The sequence below is a fragment of the Pleuronectes platessa genome, chromosome 2 (genome assembly GCF_947347685.1).
Source record: "Pleuronectes platessa chromosome 2, fPlePla1.1, whole genome shotgun sequence".
In the NCBI taxonomy this organism is placed as follows: Eukaryota; Metazoa; Chordata; class Actinopteri; order Pleuronectiformes; family Pleuronectidae; genus Pleuronectes; species Pleuronectes platessa.
The window spans coordinates 13,935,562-13,956,151 of NC_070627.1; the positions used below are offsets into that span (position 1 = coordinate 13,935,562).

General features: G+C 43.3%; 1 protein-coding gene across 1 annotated transcript in view; it reads left to right on the forward strand.

Moving 5' to 3' along the window:
- The window catches only part of cacna2d3 (calcium channel, voltage dependent, alpha2/delta subunit 3), a 33,723-nt gene that overhangs the window by 6,216 nt on the left and 6,917 nt on the right, over positions 1 to 20,590 (forward strand). Inside the window, exons 4-23 of the mRNA XM_053435202.1 lie at positions 1,391 to 1,450; positions 5,410 to 5,572; positions 6,140 to 6,271; positions 8,019 to 8,079; positions 8,184 to 8,334; positions 8,464 to 8,538; positions 8,672 to 8,761; positions 11,539 to 11,652; positions 12,709 to 12,787; positions 14,045 to 14,178; positions 14,639 to 14,656; positions 17,763 to 17,834; positions 17,933 to 18,013; positions 18,125 to 18,199; positions 19,098 to 19,181; positions 19,491 to 19,562; positions 19,683 to 19,744; positions 19,843 to 19,910; positions 20,308 to 20,353; positions 20,472 to 20,569. Of these exons, the coding sequence (XP_053291177.1) occupies positions 1,391 to 1,450; positions 5,410 to 5,572; positions 6,140 to 6,271; positions 8,019 to 8,079; positions 8,184 to 8,334; positions 8,464 to 8,538; positions 8,672 to 8,761; positions 11,539 to 11,652; positions 12,709 to 12,787; positions 14,045 to 14,178; positions 14,639 to 14,656; positions 17,763 to 17,834; positions 17,933 to 18,013; positions 18,125 to 18,199; positions 19,098 to 19,181; positions 19,491 to 19,562; positions 19,683 to 19,744; positions 19,843 to 19,910; positions 20,308 to 20,353; positions 20,472 to 20,569 (1,735 nt within the window). The remainder of the gene's footprint in view (positions 1 to 1,390; positions 1,451 to 5,409; positions 5,573 to 6,139; positions 6,272 to 8,018; positions 8,080 to 8,183; positions 8,335 to 8,463; positions 8,539 to 8,671; positions 8,762 to 11,538; positions 11,653 to 12,708; positions 12,788 to 14,044; positions 14,179 to 14,638; positions 14,657 to 17,762; positions 17,835 to 17,932; positions 18,014 to 18,124; positions 18,200 to 19,097; positions 19,182 to 19,490; positions 19,563 to 19,682; positions 19,745 to 19,842; positions 19,911 to 20,307; positions 20,354 to 20,471; positions 20,570 to 20,590) is intronic.

Below are 20,590 nucleotides of genomic sequence, written 5' to 3' on the forward strand. Positions count from 1 at the left end.
AGTAATATTTACCTTTCTTTAAACTTTATGTTTTGAATGATGTTTTAATGATGTATGATAATTGTTGTTATTTTACTTAAATGGTCCAATGAATCCATTTGGAATTAGGGCATTACCTTAATTTCTGAGCTCATGTAATTTAACGATCTCTGTATTCAAAGATGATTGTTGTCCTGGTTGCCGGTGTCAGAGGTTCGTCTGGAACAAGCTCTTGCATCTAGTTTATTTCAGTCCAGGTCTGAGCTGGAGTCAGAGTCAGAGCCTCAGCAGCAGCAGCAGCAGCCTCGGGAGCTTGTAACCATTTTAATGCTGCACCTCGCAGGGACTGCTGGGTAATGATAACGTTTATCTCTCCCAGCCTGATCCCATGCGGGTGACAATTCAGACCAATTCCATAAATTACACCGGCAGGAGGGTGCTTAATTTAATAAACCTGGTTTCTCTACCATGTGAAAGCAATTGACTTGGCCTACAAATAAAAAAAATAAATAAAAACACACTCTCATGTCTCAACGGCACATGCGTAACAACCGATGACGTCATTATTGCTCTTGATATAAAGAGCTAAATGAGACCTTGACCTTAATAAAGCGTTGAAGGTGAAAATTACGCACCAGCAAATAGAAATAGAAAAACTTCCCATTTCCTCCGTGGCATTATTTATTTTCTCAGATGCTGACGACATGAGATCTCTGCGCCACAAGGTCAATTGAACGTGGCCACCGCGGCTCGGCGTTGTGTTTGTATTGCAGTTATTTTGACACATGATGTGACTGATGTTAATTATATCCGCTCGGCTACGGGAGGCGAGAGTGACCGGAGTGTGTGAGAAACACAGAGTCAAGCACATTTTCCTGAAACGAGTTATTACGGGAGGGACCAGAGACCGTTACTGCTGCTTGTGTACTGTGGGAACACCCCCCCCCCCGTTCTGCCTCCATCAGTCATTTCACACACCTGCACCCCGCACAGCGATGGCCCACATTTTCTACATACGTGTTTCTGTCCTGGAATGACAAGGGGGGGGGAAAGACTCAGACTCATTTGGGCAGCAAATGTTGATTTCACCCAGATTGTATTGTACGCCCTGGCTGTGGTCCTCCAGTGGGCTGACATTCGTTCAGATGTGGAAATAACCAAGCGTCAGCGCAAAGTTTGAGAAAATCAAAGAGCAGCAGAGGGTAAAAGAAACTCCTCGGAGTAGTGGCTCTATAGAGGCCTTCTGGGAAGTTTGTGGCAGACTTTGAAATCCCCGTAGTAGCATTTTTATATAAGGTTTATACAGGACATTGGGAAATGGTGGTTTCTACATTTATATAAACTGTTTGTTTACCTTTTAATTATGTGCGTAAAAGCAGTGCTCTTATTGACCGATCGTTTCCCTCCTCAGCGGCTGGTGGAGGCAGCGGAGGAAGCGCACCATCAACACGAGGACAATCCAGACCTTGAGGTGAGAGGAAAAATAAGAATAGAAAAGAAAAGTGAAGACATAACTGTTAAAAAAAATGTGTCATTGCGTCAGACCGGGTTGGATCATTTTTCGCGGCTGCAAGGTGAGAGAAGGGTAATAGGCCTTAAAAGTCTTTAATTGCGTCCTTCACACTGATGCCCTGTCAGCGCTGTGATTCATAATGTTCCTTTGATAAGCTGAGCCTCACACACTGAAGGCTGCGGCGCCCTGCTGTCATAACTCACTGGAAGAAATCTCCAAAAGCAAATCACGTGAGTTTCACGTACAGTAACGGAGAAGCTGTAAAGAACACTGCGGGCCTGTTGGACAAAGACGCCACAGGCTGAGCTGCAGGATGAAATGTGTAGAATTTCTCTGCAGATATCTAATGCTTCAGTGGCTCAAGCCTTTGCAGTAACATGGGCTAATGTTCAGAGAATCATTTGGACACTTCTTAATTTTAATCACACCTTGCAGGATCCGCTCATGTCCCCAGAATCTGCTCAGGAAATAATTTAGCGACTCTCATTGCGCAGAGAGCTGCCTGAGTCTCTGCAGAGGTAATGCAGCATTCCTGTCGTCTGTTACTGCACCCTCTACCCCCCCCCCCCCCCCCCTTCTCTCTCTCTGTGTGGACTAAGATGAATTGAACACTTTTACGCGGCGCATTGTTTCACTCTCATGGCTCCAGATTGGAAACGCACTGGAGCAACAAAACACCACTGAAACAACGGCAGCACTTACAGTTAATATAAGCATTTACATCATCCCAACACATTTCAGTCACCTTGTTCTCCGCCCCCCCACACGTCTGTAACAACACAGGTTATTGAAAATGAGAGTTTCTAAGGAAATGTTTTTTTAACCAACACGTTTCTTCTTTGCACTTCTGTAACAGATCTACAAACATAATGACAGTTCCATTTAAAGGTTTATTTTATTATTTTATATATTGTCTGTGCATCATTTTGTTAAATTATATTTAAAGTGCTATTAATAAAACAAGGTTTCAATCTTCTTCATATAAATACACTTTATATACAATTTGCAGATCAATTAACGTTATCGTGGACTCACTGTGTAAAATACACTGGCATTAATTACATGCTTCATATATTTTGAAGACATGGTTATCTAAAAATTACGCTAAATTAATTCCTATCAAATTATCACAGTTAAGTTTTATTTTATTCTCTTTTTTTGCTAGAGAGAAATAATGTTCCAACTCTAGAAGTATTCTTTTATAAAGCATAGGAAAAAATTATTACAATTCTTGTATTCTTCTTTTTTAGTGTCAGTTATTGGTGGCCATACAGCACAGGCCTATCACTGAAATTTCATTTTCAAGGGTATAAGAAAATAATAAGAAAAAATTCAATATCCACCTGCTGTAATGATGTGATGCTATAATATTACTCCTTGTAGCATCATTTAACCGAGCTCGCCTCTTCTGACACCGCACATTCTTCATGCACCACTTCAATGACCACGAGGAGATAAGCCCGCCGCCCTTATCTCGGCTGCTGGGTGTCAGCACAGTCGGGTGTTTTGCATTGACCCGGGTGTCTGCGGTTCAAGGGTGTGCAGATCAGGTCTGATGGTGCAGCACAAACTGGGCTTTTCAGAAATGTATCTGTTGTAATATTTATTTATTATAAGTGCAGGTTTTTAACATTTATGTGAACTTAGAAAACGCCTCTATTATACTATCAGAGTAAGGAAGGTATGTAGTGGCTCATGAGGTTATTGTTTTAGCATTTTAAATAAGAAAGAGGTGCAGACCAATGGAATAAACACGTTTGAATTTAGTCATTTTTTGTGGAGTCGGATTCTGTAGTTTTTAATGTTAAATGAAGAGATTACATTTTTACCATGGGAGTTTCCTAACATAATAAAATGCATAGCAATGCTTACATTCTTATGCTACTGATTAGAAGGTTGTAAAATAATAATGCAGATGTTTTTAAGTTAAGTCTATTTTATTAAATTCCTTTGTATTTAATCAAACAACATCTTTAAAAAAATCTTCCTAGTGAAGAATGTGATCATAACATCAGGGAAGGATGATATTAGTTGTAGTGTCAGAACAGGGCCTGTTAAACCTAAAGGGTTCAGAGTAGCACCACCACCTCCACCCACTGGAGCCTGGTTCTACAGTAGAGGCCCAGCAGTCTGCAGTGAAGGGCTGGTCTCTGCTGCAGGGCCTCCAGATAACTGCAGTGTTGTAAGAGTCAGTGGGCCGTCTCGGAGAGCTGCAGTGTCCCATGGCCTGCTCCTCAGTAATAACCCCGGTGGTTAACGTGCCTCTCCACAGCACCATCACTTCTGCTGAGGGTGCACGTTTCTCCTCCGCCCTCTGCGGCTCTCTCCTCCCCTCCGCCCCACCGCAGCTCGTCAGAGAGCTGCTCAGGCGTGGTATGAGCTGTCAGGGGCTGCTTGATGGTGATGCCGGCGCGGCCTCCCCCGAGTGTGATGCTGCAGAGTCCATCACCCATCTCTCCCCTCTCTACCTCCGCCGCTCCCCTCTCGTTCTCTCTCTCCGCGCAGACAATGAGGGACCAGAGGCCACAGAGAAGCTGCTCAGACGGGATGAAGTATTTCTCGTGCAGCAGTGTAGGGAGTGAAGGACAGGACAGACGCACTGTTGGGTTTCACTTAAGAAAGGCCCGACTTTTCTCTGGCACCCGTGAAGCTCTCCGGGCAGATTCTTAGACACCAGAGACAACTGCAATACTTCATGTACATTCTCACACATGGAGGCATTAGGAAAAAATGGTGCTGACTAAACTTTGACGTGAAATTTCCAAACTGTCATGTTCTTAATGGCTGTTAATTAAGAGTTGGTGTAGCTCAGGCTGTCGAGCGAGACAGCCTTTAATTCCTCATCTACCGCTCAGGCTCACATGTTGGAATGTCCTCGAGCAAGAGGCTGAAACCCAAATGCTTCTAACCTGCTTCGGACAAGCTTGTGCAATTTTAAAACTATATGAAGGTGTATTACTTTTTGATGGTATGTTATTGTAATTATATATTGTGGAAAAAAACTATTAGTAGCTGATAGGAAATTGATTGAAATGTTCAGTTTTATTGTGCCATTTGCTTTATTTTCTTCTTATCCTTCTTAACAAGTCAGCTGTCTTATTTTATTATTTCTTATCTCATGGCTTGTAATTGTGACGACATATGTAGACTACATACATCATTATAATGGTAACCCCTTATTGTTACTATCACTGACCCCTCAAATCTGGAAAAAAGGGAATTTTATAAAAAAAATTAAAGTGAGGTATAGGGGCAAATCCAGGGGTGGAACTAAGAGGGAACTGGCCCAAGCTGAAATCCGATTGGCCGATGAAGTTCCCCTGTCCTGCCTGTAGTCCTTATTTTAATACACTAATCACTAACTAACATAACTATGACAATTTGTTACGTTTTTTTGAAGTACATAATGTGCTTTAATAAGAAACAATTTCCCAAATATATTTAATGAAGTCTGGCTTTGCTCAAAGTTTTAGAGCAAACAGTAAACCTAGGGAGGACTTCAATTTGCACATCACTGAAAAAGGAATTGAACATAGATGTTGGACATATTATTGATCACGCAGCATAAATTGTGGCCCCTTTATGGCCCCTGATTTAGAAAAATCTTAGATCTGCCACTGGAGTCAGGACTGTGGATTTTGTCTCCCGTCACATACTGTGCAATAAAATCATTAAAAGCAAGGGATCTCATAATGAACAGTAATTACAGGAGGAACCAATAAAGCAACAGAAAGCATCCAGTGTACATGGCCATGTGAGTATTTGTGAGGCAGATTCAGAAAGATAAATAAGGTACAAGACTGTCCTTGTGAAGATGAAAACTGTACTTGTAATTGATAGTTTTGAGTTTCATGCACGACTACACCTGCTGCAGCTGCAGTGTCTCTAACATCCTTCACGTTCGCTCCTCTCCTCAGTATGAATACTTCAACGCTGTGCTGATCAACGAGGTGGACGAGGAAGGCAACAACGTGGAGCTCGGCGCAGAGTTCCTCCTGGAGCCCAACGACCATTTCAATAACCTGTCGGTCAACCTGAGCCTCAGCGTGGTGCAGGTGCCCACCAACATGTACAACAAAGGTGAGGGACCATGCAGCCAGAGGACAGGATTATGTGTGGGGCTATTTAACAGGGGGGGAGGAAAGTGAGAGGTGAAAGGGAGAGGGATGGTGGCTGAGGCTGTATCAGTGTTACCGTCTGGGAGAAGTGGAGTTCGGGGTGGATCGATAGCTGTCCAGGCTGAAAGAGAAAGCACACAATTCAACGACTTCAGAAAGAGAGCTGAGGGAGGCGGGGCCGGGAAAGATGTTGCTCGTTGGGAAGCTGCTGGGTCTTTTCTTGTTGTATAACAGAGTGTGTCACCTCTCCCAGTGTGTCGCCGGGGCTGCTTTTGTTTGCCTGTAATGGACTCTCCATAAGTCCGTGTTCGCAGCACAAAGGGAGGCTCGTCCAGCAGCAGGAGGGGAGGGGATGATGGAGTCAGGCACTAAATCTCCTTTTTCTTTGTGGCTGGGGGGTCAATAAGGTACAAAGGTCAACTGTGCACTGTGCAGGATGGTCCAGGATGAACACCATTATCACCATGATCACCATTTCATTGGCCTGTCTCTTTCCCCCCCCCCTCCTCCTCCTCCTCGTCCTCCTCAGATCCTGACATAGTGAACGGAGTTTACTGGTCCGAGGCCTTGAATAGAGTGTTTGTTGATAATTTTGAGAAAGACCCCACGCTCATCTGGCAGTACTTTGGGAGCGCCAAGGGTTTCTTCAGGCAGTACCCTGGTGAGTGCTGCCATTTCAGATTTCTGTGTGTGTGTGTGTGTGTGTGTGTGTGTGTGTGTGTGTGTGTGTGTGTGTGTGTGTGTGTGTGTGTGTGTGTGTGTGTGTGTGTATAAAGAAAGGGCCGTCCCATGGGAGCTATCAACTGTCAGCGCAGTAGAGAAAAAAAATCTGAACAAATGATTCAGGAGAAGTAAAAGGGTGATTTGGCTAATGTTGTAATTTTACAGACCATCAGAGAGGATGCATATATACGGACTGTAATTAATCAGCATTTGGCAGCGTGGACCTTCAGCCACAGTGAGGAGCGTTGTGTGGCTGCTGGATCCATTCAGAGATATCAGACCATCACAGATGTGAAACCCGGCTCTCTGGAGTGAAGCTACCGAGATAAAATGAAACTAATGATATAGATTGTGTATATATGTTTAATTTATAAGAAGAAATGCATAATGGAGAGATGAGAGAGAGACACTCTCATTGAAACGCTAAAATCACACCAAAGTCTTCTGGGCTTTTTGGGACAGATTCTATCAATGATAATAGATGTGTTTTCAGGTTAAATAATAATTTTACCTGCATTGAACACAAAAATAGTGAAATGTTATTAAATTTTTTTATTTCTTGTCGACGAATTAGATGAAAGACCAAAAATAACCCCAACATGTAACATTTTCCTCTTATGCTTATAGGTTCTTACTTAAGTACCATGAATGAGAAAATGTCCCAACCTCAAAAAATTAAAAAAGGATAGGCTTCTTTCACTCTTTAAAAAGGACAAAAATATCCGTCAACACAACTGTGCATATAGATTTCAGCAACCTTTCCTATAACAGGGGTAATAATGTAGTTTTCCTTGTCATGGGGTATTCTTTGCCACATGTGTTGCGCTGGTTTGTATATACTGCTGCTGGATGGTGGATGTGTGGTTGCACTCAAGATAAACTACAGTGTGTGTGTTCATCATAATGAAGGAACACCTTGCTCCTTGGCCTGCTGATGTCTTTTTAATGGTCTCTGGACAACAGTGGAGGTCAATGACTCAGAGGAATAAACTGTACCAGGCTTTCAATACACAGGCAATGTAAATGTTACAGGAGAAATTCTGGCAATAATGAGTCTATACAGTAGAATCGCAAGAGACTCATCCTGTTAACACATACAATTTGTGTTGCACAATTTTTATACACTATATAGTTTATTCTACAAGATCCAAAATGGAATGTGCTTGTGATGTTTGCCTCCAGTTTCTAAATATCACTTTGACCCCCTCGGGCTTAAAATGCTGTTAACGTTTACATGAGACAATCTGGCCTGCAGCCTTTCATGTTTTTATTAAGATTGAAAAGATAAGTTTCTCAGTGGATGGATCCATGTACAAGTTTGGGGTTTATGTAACAGTGTTATATTTTATATGTAGAGCAGTTGACTATAGGCCTCTTAATGCTGGATAAAAGGTGCTATGTAGGAAATATTTTAGGTAAAAACTGTGGATAATTTTTCTTGCATTTAGGGTTTTTTATGATAGTGTTTGATGTGATTGGTATGTTACAGTCTTTTTGATGTTTCTGCTGTATTTCTGCATTTTGTGTATGTTTAAAACTTAAAATACACTGATCATGATAAGAAGAAAAATGTCAAAAAAGAAAAAAACTTTAATTTAGTTGCTTTAATCTTTATTATTAAATATCCTGTGTGTCCGAGTTTAAAATGCGAAACTCCATCTTTCTTTGCTGAATCTTCTCTGCAGGAGTGAAGTGGCATCCAGACGAACACGGCGTCATCGGCTTCGACTGCAGAAATCGAAAGTGGTGAGCCTCCACACACCGGAGAAAAGATTGTTGCACAAATTATAATTATTATCACTACGGTAAAAGTTGGGATTTGATGTATAACTGACTCTGATGTATCACAGGTATATCCAGGCAGCAACGTCTCCAAAGGATGTGGTTATCTTAGTGGATGTGAGTGGAAGTATGAAAGGACTGAGGCTGACCATTGCCAGACAGACCGTCTCCTCCATATTAGACACTCTGGGAGATGACGACTTCTTCAACATAATTGCAGTGAGTTTTACCTAAACTTAAGTTATATCCTCATCTCAGTCACATTTTTCTGTAATTTGAGATATTTAGGAGACACTCGGGCTGAGGCTTAAATTCTCTTTTATCTAAATATGTTTTATATTCCCTCAGTATAATCAGGAGATTCACTATGTGGAGCCTTGTTTGAATGGCACGCTGGTGCGGGCCGACCGAACCAATAAAGACGTGAGTCTCTATTCAACCTGACATGTAATTAATGCATATGGATTTTTTTTTTTATCATTCTGAATTTGTGTGATTAATGTTTTAAACCGCTGTTTTGTTTTTTTGGTCTCCTACATTCATTGTTATCTGTCAGCATTTCCGTGAACATCTGGACAAGCTGTTTGCCAAAGGGATCGGGCTGCTGGGCGAAGCTCTGACCGAAGCGTTCACAATCCTGAGTGATGTAAGTTCCACTACAGTAAACTGGGACTGTCAGTTTAATGAGGACGCTGCTCGAACAGAAATCTGCCCAGTCTATTCTCCACTGAAATTATTTATCATGAAGCAGATCATCTAAATTCTTGTTTTCGGTTTACTGATTATGTGACAATGGTGTTGAGTATTCATGAGCTTTCACAAAATGAATAGTTTTTTTATTGATTACTTTAAGGAAAGTAACGAATGTGTGCGTGTGCTCGGATATTGCAACAAAATGTATTTCTAAGGCTTCACTTGACCAGAACATTAGGAAAACATTCATTTTACAAGCCACATTTGTTTCCAGTGACAGTGTTGAATCATGTCCTGCCTGTTCTCAACTAATCATAGAAAGCAGCACCACTCCAGTCAAATGTATCTGAGCGTCTGGGAGGTGTGAAGCCTGTTGAAACACTCCAGTGCTATCCCCATCCCGCCCTCCAAACACAGACACATCTATTCTGAAGCATGATTAATGGCTCTAATTAATGTCAATGATTAATAACGTGGCTGATTGGAACACAAAGCAGATAAGGCCAGGAGCCGCGCCGCACTCTTTTTATCTCCCTGCTTTCAGGCGAGCTTTGGCTGCGCCGCTGCAGCAGAGGGTGTGCAGCTCTTACCTCTGCATTTGTCAGATTAATTAAAGCCCTGCAATGAATATGGTAATCAGGTAGCCAGCAGCACGCTTTCCGAAAATGCACCGTTGTGCCGCTGCCCAGTGAGTCAAGTCAGAACGCAGCCTTATATCGTGGAGCGGATCAAAAAAAAGAAAAATGCTCTTGCAGAGCACTGCAGCATTTTTTTTACATTGAGTCAACTGAATGAGAGCCGAGCTGGGATACAACATTTTTTCACTGGGGGGTGATATGAAAGAATCAGAAAACAGCAAAACTATGATAAAATATTTCACCAGATTTTATCACAGAACATGAAATACATATTCTTGAAGGATTTCAGAGGAAGAACATCGAGCTCCGGAGCAGAACGAGCTGAGGATTTTAAGATTTGATCAACATCGAGTCCTTATAAGACTTTTATCTGTGACATTTGTATTTCCACACTCTGGAGGATACGGAAACAAATGATATAAAACACATTTAAACAAAGACTGAAGACTCTTTCAGTAATGGCTTCCGACACTTCTCTTTCTCTGGCTCGTGTGGGGAAACATAATAGGTCCATGTAGGAAATAATTTGAAACAGCACAATTTATTAAACTAAATGTGGTTAAAACAAACAACATGGTTAAGACAATACAGATTGTTTAGGGCTAAGGGGTTGAGGATGTGTTGAATGGTGCAAAAGGGGAAAATAAACTATGAAGTAGGAAAAAGAAGTTGGCGGCTAAAGGCAGAGAGAGAAGGGTGAGCACATGTGAAACCTCTCATGTGCAAAGGCCAGGTGAAATACACAAACCTCTACTGTCAGTGAACTGTCTCCTGAGCTTGATGAGGAAAACCCACAGACGGCTGATTTGACCTTTTCTGTCTGAGTCGCGTTTAGCTGCTTCACTTTAGTTTGACTGGGTTTGCTCGTGCTGGTTCACTGTCATGATTCACTGGGTCACCTGGATAAAACAGACCTATCACTGCTTTTAGTTCTACCTGTAAAAAAGGATCTTATAAGCAAAACAATTCATTATTTACAACATTCAAATTTCATAAATGACCATGTTAGTCAGCAAAATATTTTGTATCTGGAGGTGGAAGTGCTTCATCGTTTTCTAATGATTTCCTCTCCTGCTCCACACAACCTGTCCCAACGGATGAAGTTTATTAGCGAAAATTGCCACCTTGAGTTTGAGATTAAACACAATCTAATAACAATGTTAGCTATAAAGGAAAATATATTTTTATATTATTATGTCTGGTACAAAAAAAACTGCTGTTGTTGATCTCAAACCTGTCACTTCACATTCAAGACCCCCCGCAGCATTTATTTCCCCGGCTGGCCAGAACGTAATCACAGATTAAATCAAGAATTAACTTTAACTAATGCACCTGGGATGTGTGACAGACTGTTACAGAATCCTTGTGAGTTCACATTAAATCGCAAATGGTCTCTATTTTTATTTTTAGCACTTCTTCAGTCATGATGACTCAAAGTGCTTTGCAGTAAAGTTATGCCATCTACCACAGTGCATCTATGTGCAGCACATTCTCCGGCATACATCCATCATACACACAGCCGTCAGAGGAAAATAGGGTACGTGGAAAAGGGGGGGGGGGGTGGGGGGGGGATTGTACCGCCAACTTTCTGGTCAGTGAACGACTCGCTCTATCCCCACTGCAATACACACACTGACTAGTGGCATAATTTCATTTCTGTGTATGCACTGCATTTGTGTGTGTGTGTGTGTGTGTGTGTGTGTGTGTGTGTGTGTGTGTGTGTGTGTTTTTGTGTATGTGTGTTACTTGGCCTCTACGCTGCAGCACTCAGCAGGTTTCAGTCTGTGAGCGTGTCTCGACAAACTCCTCTCTCTCTCTCTCTCTCTCTCTCTCTCTCTCTCTCTCTCTCTCTCTCTCTCTACCCCCATTCCCTGTTACAGGTCAATAAACTACTTAATTACCACCATGCATCTTCTTCCCTCACAATAAAGTGCTGCACATTCCTCAAGTTTATTTACAGAGACATTATCGGTATTCTATTAACCGATGGCCTCACAGCCGCCATATCAGACATAGCTGTTGAAAGTTTAAACTAAAACACACGTATAATGGTTTTTGTATTAATCCCCACGTGCTGGGTTTCTCTCTGCAGTTCAATCAGACTGGTCGTGGCAGCCTGTGCAGCCAGGCCATAATGCTGGTGACCGACGGGGCGACCCAAATGTACGACGACGTTTTTGAGAGACACAACTGGCCCGAAAGAAAGGTGAGTTTCTCTCTCTCTTTCCTTTCCTTCCCTGTCTCTCTCTCTCTCTCTCTCTCTTCCTGTCCCACAGGGTACCTAATGTTCAACGTGACCCGTGTCCTTCTCAGAGTTTTTTCCGCCAGCGCTGCACTTTTCTTGCTTCAGCGATAGATGGACATTTTAATACTCGATATGCCGGCTGGAGCTCTGCCTTTGACGTCTGGAGGAATTGGTTTCATCCTTCATTACTGACTCTGTAATGTAAAACCCCATGTCGGTGCGATGTTTTTCTATGTTTTGACACATTACAGAGCAATATTTGCCCCATGAGGAATAAAACATGGGAAATTAAGTGCTTTCAAGGGCGGAGCAGGAACGAGCGGCTCAGCCTCAGAGGCTCCTGTCCTCATGCCCCCCCCCCCCCCCCCCCCCCCCCCCCAACACTTCTTCCTGGTCTCAACTCTTTTGTTGGGCGTCTTTTGTCAGACCGAAAAGCAATTGAAATCAAATGGACTGCTGTGCTATTCACACAGCAGTAAAAACAACAGCTCAGGGGCTTTTATTCAGCCCTACCGAGCATATGTGTGTTGGCAGTGTTTGGCAGCGTATGGGGCAGTATTTGGCAGGGTGTCCCATCCCCCCCTCATACACCCCGAGGGCCGCTATATGGCAGCCATTCAGTGTTTTCTATACGCATTATGCTTAGCAAAGCATCTGGAGCCAATGAGCCGTACTGGTTTGGCCAAGTGTCACGCAGCGTTCTCTAAAAGGACAGTGGAACGTGCCCTCGTGCCCAACCCCCAACCGGAGAAAAATAATTGAATTTATCTGCATAAACGGAATACTGGAAAAAAATTATAATCCACAAGTCACTGTAAACGAAACAGAAGAGGTGGAAAAGCAGCTAGACTCTGTCCCCTCATGAGGATGTAGTAACATGCAGCCGCTCTTTGCTCCTGAGGCAGATAGAATCAGGACGGGACGATAAGGTGGGAGACTGAGGAGACACATCGCTTTGCATCTTTTGTTTATCCTTCCATCTTTGAATCTGTCGACATCTGCGTGTCCCCTGCACAGGTGCGGATCTTCCCCTACCTGATCGGACGAGAGTCGGCGTTCGCTGATAACCTGAAATGGATGGCTTGTGCCAACAAAGGTTTGAGGCTATTTGATAAACTCCTTTCCAGCATCAGCGAGTGGAATGAGGCCCGATGTGGTGTCTCTGTGCACTGATGTGACAGGTTAGGGATGTGTTGGGATCCATGTGGTTTGGTTGTGTAGCATGTATGTGTATATGCGTGTGTGTGTGTTTCTATGTGTGTGTGGGTGCGTGTGTGTGTAGGTGTGTGGTGGCTCAGGCTCTTTCTGCCAAGAGGCAATGAAGTGGCACTTGAGGGGTCAGGGGTCAATCTGCTCTAATCCCTCTTCCTGTCAGATTGTCTCCCCCTCGGCTGCTCACTGCTGATGCCTCCGACATGTCAGCGCTCTGGATGAGTGCCCTCTGGAAAGGAAAGTCACAGCCAGGAAAACGGATCACATGGGGGATCGTGGGGAGACAAGCCCCAAACCTCCCTCCCCACTCAGACCCCCACTGCGAAACAACCTTACATGTCCAATATGAAGCATTGTCAGCAGCAGCAGGAGCTGACACCGAGTCAAATGACTCTAGTGTCGCTCTGAGCTCGACCACTGGAGACCTGCTCCACAGTGGTTCCCACAAATGATCCGCAGTGCTGCTCCCCCTCTCCAAAACAAACTGATTGAATCTGGTGAAAAAAACACAGTTTAGTTCAGTAAAAAAAGGCTAAACATCAGTTTTACTCTGTCACTGTGACTTCAGAGAATTTTTCTTTAGTGAATAAGTTTAAAAAGTAAATACGTCTTTTTCCCCTTAAGGTAACTTTTCTGTATTAATGCCTCGCACTTACAGACACATTTTGAAGAAATATGTTATTGAGAAAAATCAAATGACAGACATGCATGCACAGACACACACAGCTTTCTAGATTTATCTGTAGGACTCATAATTATGCTTTAGCCAATTTTAAACATGTCTGTTACTGCATTGTTACAAGAAATTGAATTATGAGGATTATGAGTTAAGCAATGTTGTGATGTCAACGTTATCCCGTCATTCAAGGGTGGTGTCTAAAATGTCATGGTAGCAGTAAAGCACAGTTGGAGGGTCAAAGGTTAGGGTGTCAATATCTGCTGATTGTAAAAAAAATGCACAACCAACACAACTCCTTGGTGGGTCCTCAACAACAAACCCCGTTAAATTCAAATTTCAGAAGGGCGGTTATCGAGTTACAGACAGAAGACAAACATTCAGAAAGACAGACAGACAGACAAACAGTGGGATTTCTTTATTTAACAGTAGCATGTGTGTGTGTGTGTGTGTGTTTTATTGCAGGATACTTCAGTCAGATCTCCACCTTAGCAGACGTTCAGGAGAACGTGATGCGGTACCTTCACGTCATGAGTCGACCGAAGGTGATCGATCATGAGCACGACACAGTGTGGACTGAAGCTTATGTGGACAGTGCTGTAAGTGTGTCATATAACCAGTGTCATGACTTTTTTGTGTGAGTGTCCAAGATATAAATCCTTACTCAGGGTACATTTCATTAGAATGCTTTAATAGGAGCCTCAGTGTAATTTCATCCAGAACATTAACAAATGCATTGAACTTGTAACAGAGAGGTTCCACTATCAGGTCACTTCCCAGGCTGTATTTTTTGTTGTTAAATTTCTGCATTTTAGTAAATTGTAAGGTGTCCCTGTTATTTAGTCGACCCCTGCGCTGCACAGTGAGAGTGCACATGTGTGCGTCTGCTCCCCCCTCATTACTCTTTGTGCTGCTGCAATGATTCCTCATCACGAGCTCCGTTAATCTGCATGGATCTTCCCCCCCGCTGTACATCTGTGTCCACAAAGTCAATGCAGAAAGTGCTGACTTTAATTCAAAGGACGATTCAATTTTGATGTGTCTTCTCTTTCATTTCAGCTCTCACAGGCTCATAAAGTAAGTATGTGCATGTGATCAGACCTCAGTGTGCTCTCAGTTGGAGTCAAAGTAATGGAGATTACAGCGCAAACCTCTGCCAAGGCCCAGCAGTCCCTTTAAATCCACTCAAGTTGCATCAGATTTCTCACAAATATCCGTCCCCTGAATATGCCTGAATTTCTTTTATCAAGATCCATGAATTATTACCGCAGAGTTTGGGGAAATTGTTGCAAACTCTTAATCATAAAAAATTCCAGGATCGTCCCCCTAATCTGAATCCACACAAGAACATGATGGTTTATTTAATAGTTTTTGGCTGATCCCGCTGACCCGAACAAAAGCGGTTTTCAGACATGAACGGTAAATGTCCAGAAAGTTTCGGACTGAATGTTTTCTGGAGTTTGCCTTTCACATATAAAGAATGCAGCAGATTATGCAGGTCAGACGAGTTCACCACAGCAGGACAATACTGTATGTGGAACAATTGTGCATGGACTGGTGCCTGGGAAATCATGACGTGTAAATTCTGGAATATTCAGTATTCTCGAAAATATCTGATGCAACTTACTTGGACATTTGAGTTCTCACATACAGCCTTCAGGGAACATTTCAGGAGATTATCCATGCAGACTTCAGTGTGTTACTGAAAGCTGATTGGTTATTATTGTATTAATAATGTTTAATCTAGTGTAAAAGCATCGGTTGGATGTTTGAGAAAGTATAGTTTTAAACTTAGCAAGTCAGACGACGACACTGGGACCAGTGGGTTAGTTGGTGTGAATTAGAAGTGACGTGTGAGGATAACCAGCTGCTTATTGTCCCTACATTTCAACATCACGCTTCAAACATTCCCTAAGATGAGAAGACACTCCTTCCTCTGAGGAGCAGAAGCAGGGGAGAGGCATTTATTGCACTACTTTCCTGTTTGGAGAGGATGAGCATACACACACATACGCACACATACACACAAACCCATAGTCGCACACACACAGAAGGGTTGGGAGATTGTCCTCTGGAGTGTGTGCTGTTGTATCTCAGCCTCAGACACACCATTCATCATTCTGTGGATCATTGCATTTTATCTCCTAAAGCCTATAATAAAACTGACATCGGAGGAGAGACCAAGAAAGAAAGAGAGCGAGGGAGAGAGATGGAGGTGGAGGTGGTTTGGGCATTTGTGGATTTCCTGTGTGCGCGTGCGTGTTTGTGCATAGGTGCGTGTGTGGGTTTGTGTGCATGTGTGTGGACTTAAACACTCCAGTTTTCTCTTCCACTGTGTGCTGTGATGAATTTAAGGAGCCACCATTCTTCATTTTGTCAAGTTAGGTAGTACACACCACAGTTCACGGCTCGTTTGTTTCATATGCATGGACGTACACAAATGAACAACAGCACACACACACACACACACACACACACAGTAGCATGAATACACGCTCAGCTGTGCCGACTCAAGAGGTGAGGGAATAGCAGACCTACTTTAACTGCGCTCATGTGCTTCATTATGTCAGCCCTCCTCAGCTGACCCTGTGCTGAGCCCCACTCCAGCCTCGCACAGTGCAGGTTTAACAACAGGGCGGCTGTGACATTGAAGACGTCCAATTCTACAGGACACATTTATTTTTAGTAAACTCTGTTGTTTTAATGGGGACATTATATTAAAATTCCACTTTTGTAGTTCTTCTACACGTTCATTTGGGTATCTGGCATGTCTACCGTCCCAAAAACTCTGGAAGAAAACAACTCCCGCGATTTGTTGTGGTTCCTCTATGTCAGAAACGAAACACTAGAGTGCGTCGAATGGGATTACGACCGAAATAAACGTCATAGTCACACCATGCCCATGTAGGGAGTCTCGCTACATGGCCTTGGACGAGCGAGCTAACGCTAGCCCCGGCTACACCGGTGGAGCCCGGCTAGCGTTAGCTCGCTGCTGCTACCCGTCAGACATTTAAGTGGCCGCATAAACAAGGGACCCCCGGATCACCTCTAAACGTTGACACAACAGTGTGGAAGGATGCTGCTGCTGCGCCAGCTCAAGCTCCCACTGCTCCCACTGCTCCCACTGCGTGGCTGCGCTGGGGAGCGGGGGCTCTTGCAGCCAGGCTCACCGGGGGTGAGGGGGGCGGGGCACTCAAAACAGGTCAATCTGAGGGAGGCTGTTTTAGACAGGGTCAAAGATGCCGTTTTAAATGATCCTTGTGGTATTTTGACCATAATATGTTAGTCATTTCATTAAGACCCAAAGGAACCATATCAACTGTGGTGAAATGGGCATAATACGTCCCCTTTAAAGCTCGAATCAATCTTACATTTCTAGATTGAGTGAGACTTTTTGCTTTTGTTGGTGGTTTAGTTATAATTATAATTCATGAAGCTGCTTCTTTTTTACCTTCACAAGGGAGGATTGGTTTTCATTTGCATTTGTTTGTTACTTAGCAGGATCACTTTAGAACCACTGAACTGAAATCCACTGTGGAGGAGTGGAGCCTGACCCAAGGAAGAGCCCATTCAATTTTGGAACTGATCCGAATAAACAGGCAGAGTTTTTGTTTTACTTTCTGTAACATGGCGAGATAGTGCGCTAGCCTCGGTGGAGGTATACGCTCTCTGGGTGTGTACGCGTCTAGTTTAATATGTGTGGACATTTTAATTGAATTTTTTGTGAATCCTGAGTAGTTATTTGTTGTACAGGTCGCTGCGTTTATGAACATGTCCAAGGCTTGTTGGGTTTGTGTTTTGTTGTTATTAGCTCCATCAGGGAGCTTATGTTTCCATCGGTATTTGTTTGTTACCGGCATTACACAAAAACCACTGAACGGATTAATGTGAAACTTGGTGGAGGGATTTGGTCGGGTTACAATTAGGTGCAGCCTGTTGGGACTGTTGGGTCTTGGCGGAGATAAAACTACACTTTGTTCATACAGTGTTTGTACTTTTATTTAGGTAAAACCTTGAATACAGGACTTGTACTTGTACTAGCAGTACTTTTGCAGAGTAGTTCTTCCACCACTGATAATGATTTATTAACTGATTCTTGAAAAGCTGAGTAAAGAGCTGTATTATCCTTCTCTCAGTGGTCTCTCACTCCGCTTTATAACCAAGTCTTGACTCTGTTTTTCAGGTGAAATCCAAAGCTGGCCCAAGTCTAATGACCACAGTAGCCATGCCAGTCTTCAGCACAAAGAATGAAACGGTGAGTGGGTGAGTGAGTGAGAAGCTAAGTTAGGATTTGTGGAGTTTTCACCTAAATCTGTGTATCTGTGTGTGTTTGTGTTGAATCCTCTCATGCAGAAGAACCAGGGTATTCTGTTGGGGGTCGTAGGAACAGACATCCCTCTGCAGGAGCTGATGAAGCTCATCCCCAAACATATGGTACCATCAGCTGCTCGTGTGCTTGTACTTTAACTAAATTAATGTATTATTATGAATTTCGCAAAAGAAATGAATGTCTTCCACGTTCTGTCTCTCACTTTGTGTCTCCAGTTAGGGATCCACGGGTACGCGTTTGCCATCACGAACAACGGCTACATCCTGACCCATCCGGACCTCAGGCCTCTGGTAACTCACTTGTTTTACAGTCTCCTATAGCCCTCCCTGACTTTACCCTGTTTTTCCTTTTTTTTGTTTTTGTCCATGCAAAATTGTATGCATAACCAAAATGATGACGTGAACCCCCCCATGGCGAGGGCACGCAGAGACTAATGTGTTTTGTGGTTAGAAGGCGCCATGGGCTCGTATAGTCTGTAATCCCCACCTTTTCCTTTGGTGTATGCATGCAGGGATAAAGGCCACTCATAGGGCTGGCTGGCCTGAAATTTCCCAGAGGTAACTTAACACTCGCTGGCAGAGACCACAGCCGCTCACCCTGGGACCGCTGGTTCCTCAGGAGCTATGGCTGTGCTATAGTGGATCTGTGTGTGCCAGTGTTAGTGCTATTCCTCTGTGTGCAACTCTGTGTGTGGTTGTCGGTGTTGTTTTATTTTTGTGTTTCTTTGTGGCTAATACTTGTGCTGTGGGTGTAGTCATTGACTTGATGTTTACTTGTGGTCCCGGCTACGTACGGTAGCAGCATCTGACATGTACATTGTGATGCATTGACGTACAGTTGTTTGAGTGTGGCTTTTACTATCAATCAAATTAATACATTTTTAATTCACCTGACAGTTTTAATTTCACACATGATTTGCTGAATAATTGCTCTGCAAAATCGCCACAACAGCCTTTATAAATGAGAGCCTTTGTTTTAACAAGGAAACACAGAAAAGACTAATGATGTTGACACATTTATAAGGAGATTTATTTATTTAACTCACAATTTGTAAACTCTTGTGTCATGCACAGGTTTTACATTAGTTTGTCATTGGACCTGTCAGAACAATAGTTGAATCTTTAGTCCAATAAAGCCCTGTTGCCCACAGGGATCACTAAATTGTGTATATTGTGTTATTTTGTGTAGTACCAAGAGGGTCAGAAGAGGCGGAAGCCAAACTACAGCAGCGTGGATCTCTCTGAGGTGGAGTGGGAGGACAAAGACGACATTGTACGTGTGTCAAAAACAATAATACAGACGGAAATGTTGTCAGTATAAGAAAGTTGTTGTAATTTTCTTGTTGACAATGGGGGGATACTGAATGTGCTTAAATCAAAATATAACATTCGATGACTGTAACTGTGCAATTTCTATGTTCATGACTTAGTCCTATGAAAACGACGGTTTCTATTAGATGAGAACAACTATAACAGTGTTAACACTCAGGTTTCAGAATCACAGTTAAGTTGCAGCCAATGACAATCTGCCGGATCAATGACCCCACCTCCACTTCTCTGCTCCGTGTGCTTTATGTTACAGCTACGTAACGCTATGGTGAACAGGAGGACGGGGACGTTCTCCATGGAGGTGAAGAAGACGGTGGACAGAGGGGTGAGGCTGCTGATGAAGACGTACTCTCTCTCTCTCTTTCTCTTTCTCTCTCTCTGTTGCCTCTGTTGTCTCTGGACTGAAGGAGTAAATCTCATTGGAGCTGTTCTTCTGTCGTTTTAGAGGCGCGTCCTGAAAATGCACAATGACTATTACTACACTGACATTAAAGGAACTCCATTCAGGTGGAAGAGAAGTTTTATTACGTTCCCATTCGACCTTCTGTCAGTTTATGTCTCTGCTCCAGTCAAACACAGACTGACTCCTCTGTTGCTCCTTCCAGTGTCGGAGTGGCTTTGTCCAGAGGCCATGGCAAGTTCTTCTTCAGGGGAAATGTATCAGTCGAAGCAGGTACATAACTTCAACTTTGGTGAACTTTGACCTGCGATATTTGCCCATTCTTGTGTATTTTTGACTCTTATACATTCTAGTCTTCCACTTATCCTCTAAAATTAAGAAACGTTCGGCAGAAAGCTAGTATGGGGTCTTGTTAGAGGGTTTCCGACCTCGGTGTTGTTCCAGTCCCCTGTTCATAGCTAATTATAGAATTGAAGGGATCCAACCAAAATTATGTGAACTAACATAATCAGCCATTTTCAGGGCTCCCCCCCACCCCCCCACCCCCCCCACCCCCCAGCTGTTAAACAAAAGCCTGAATACAGTTTAGATGCATGTGACTCTGACCTGCTTGTTGTATCAGTCCTCCCATGCTGGCATTGCTGAAGCGTTACTGACTTGTGTTTTTCAGGGCTCCGTGATCTGGAACAGCCAGATGTCGCCCTGGCAGATGAATGGTAACACTGGGATTATATGGAAGAGGGCATTCATGCGTTATGTAGGTTATGCCTCAATGTTCATCAGGGAAGTCGGGGCACTCATTGACGTAACACTGTGGTTCTGTTTGGACTGCAGGACCTACTGCAACACAGAGGAGCAGCACGAGCATCGTCACCTCACACAGATTCAGGCCATTAAGCTCTTCTTGACGGGTCGCAGGCCACAGCTCAAATGTAAGAGACATCCGAGTCGGA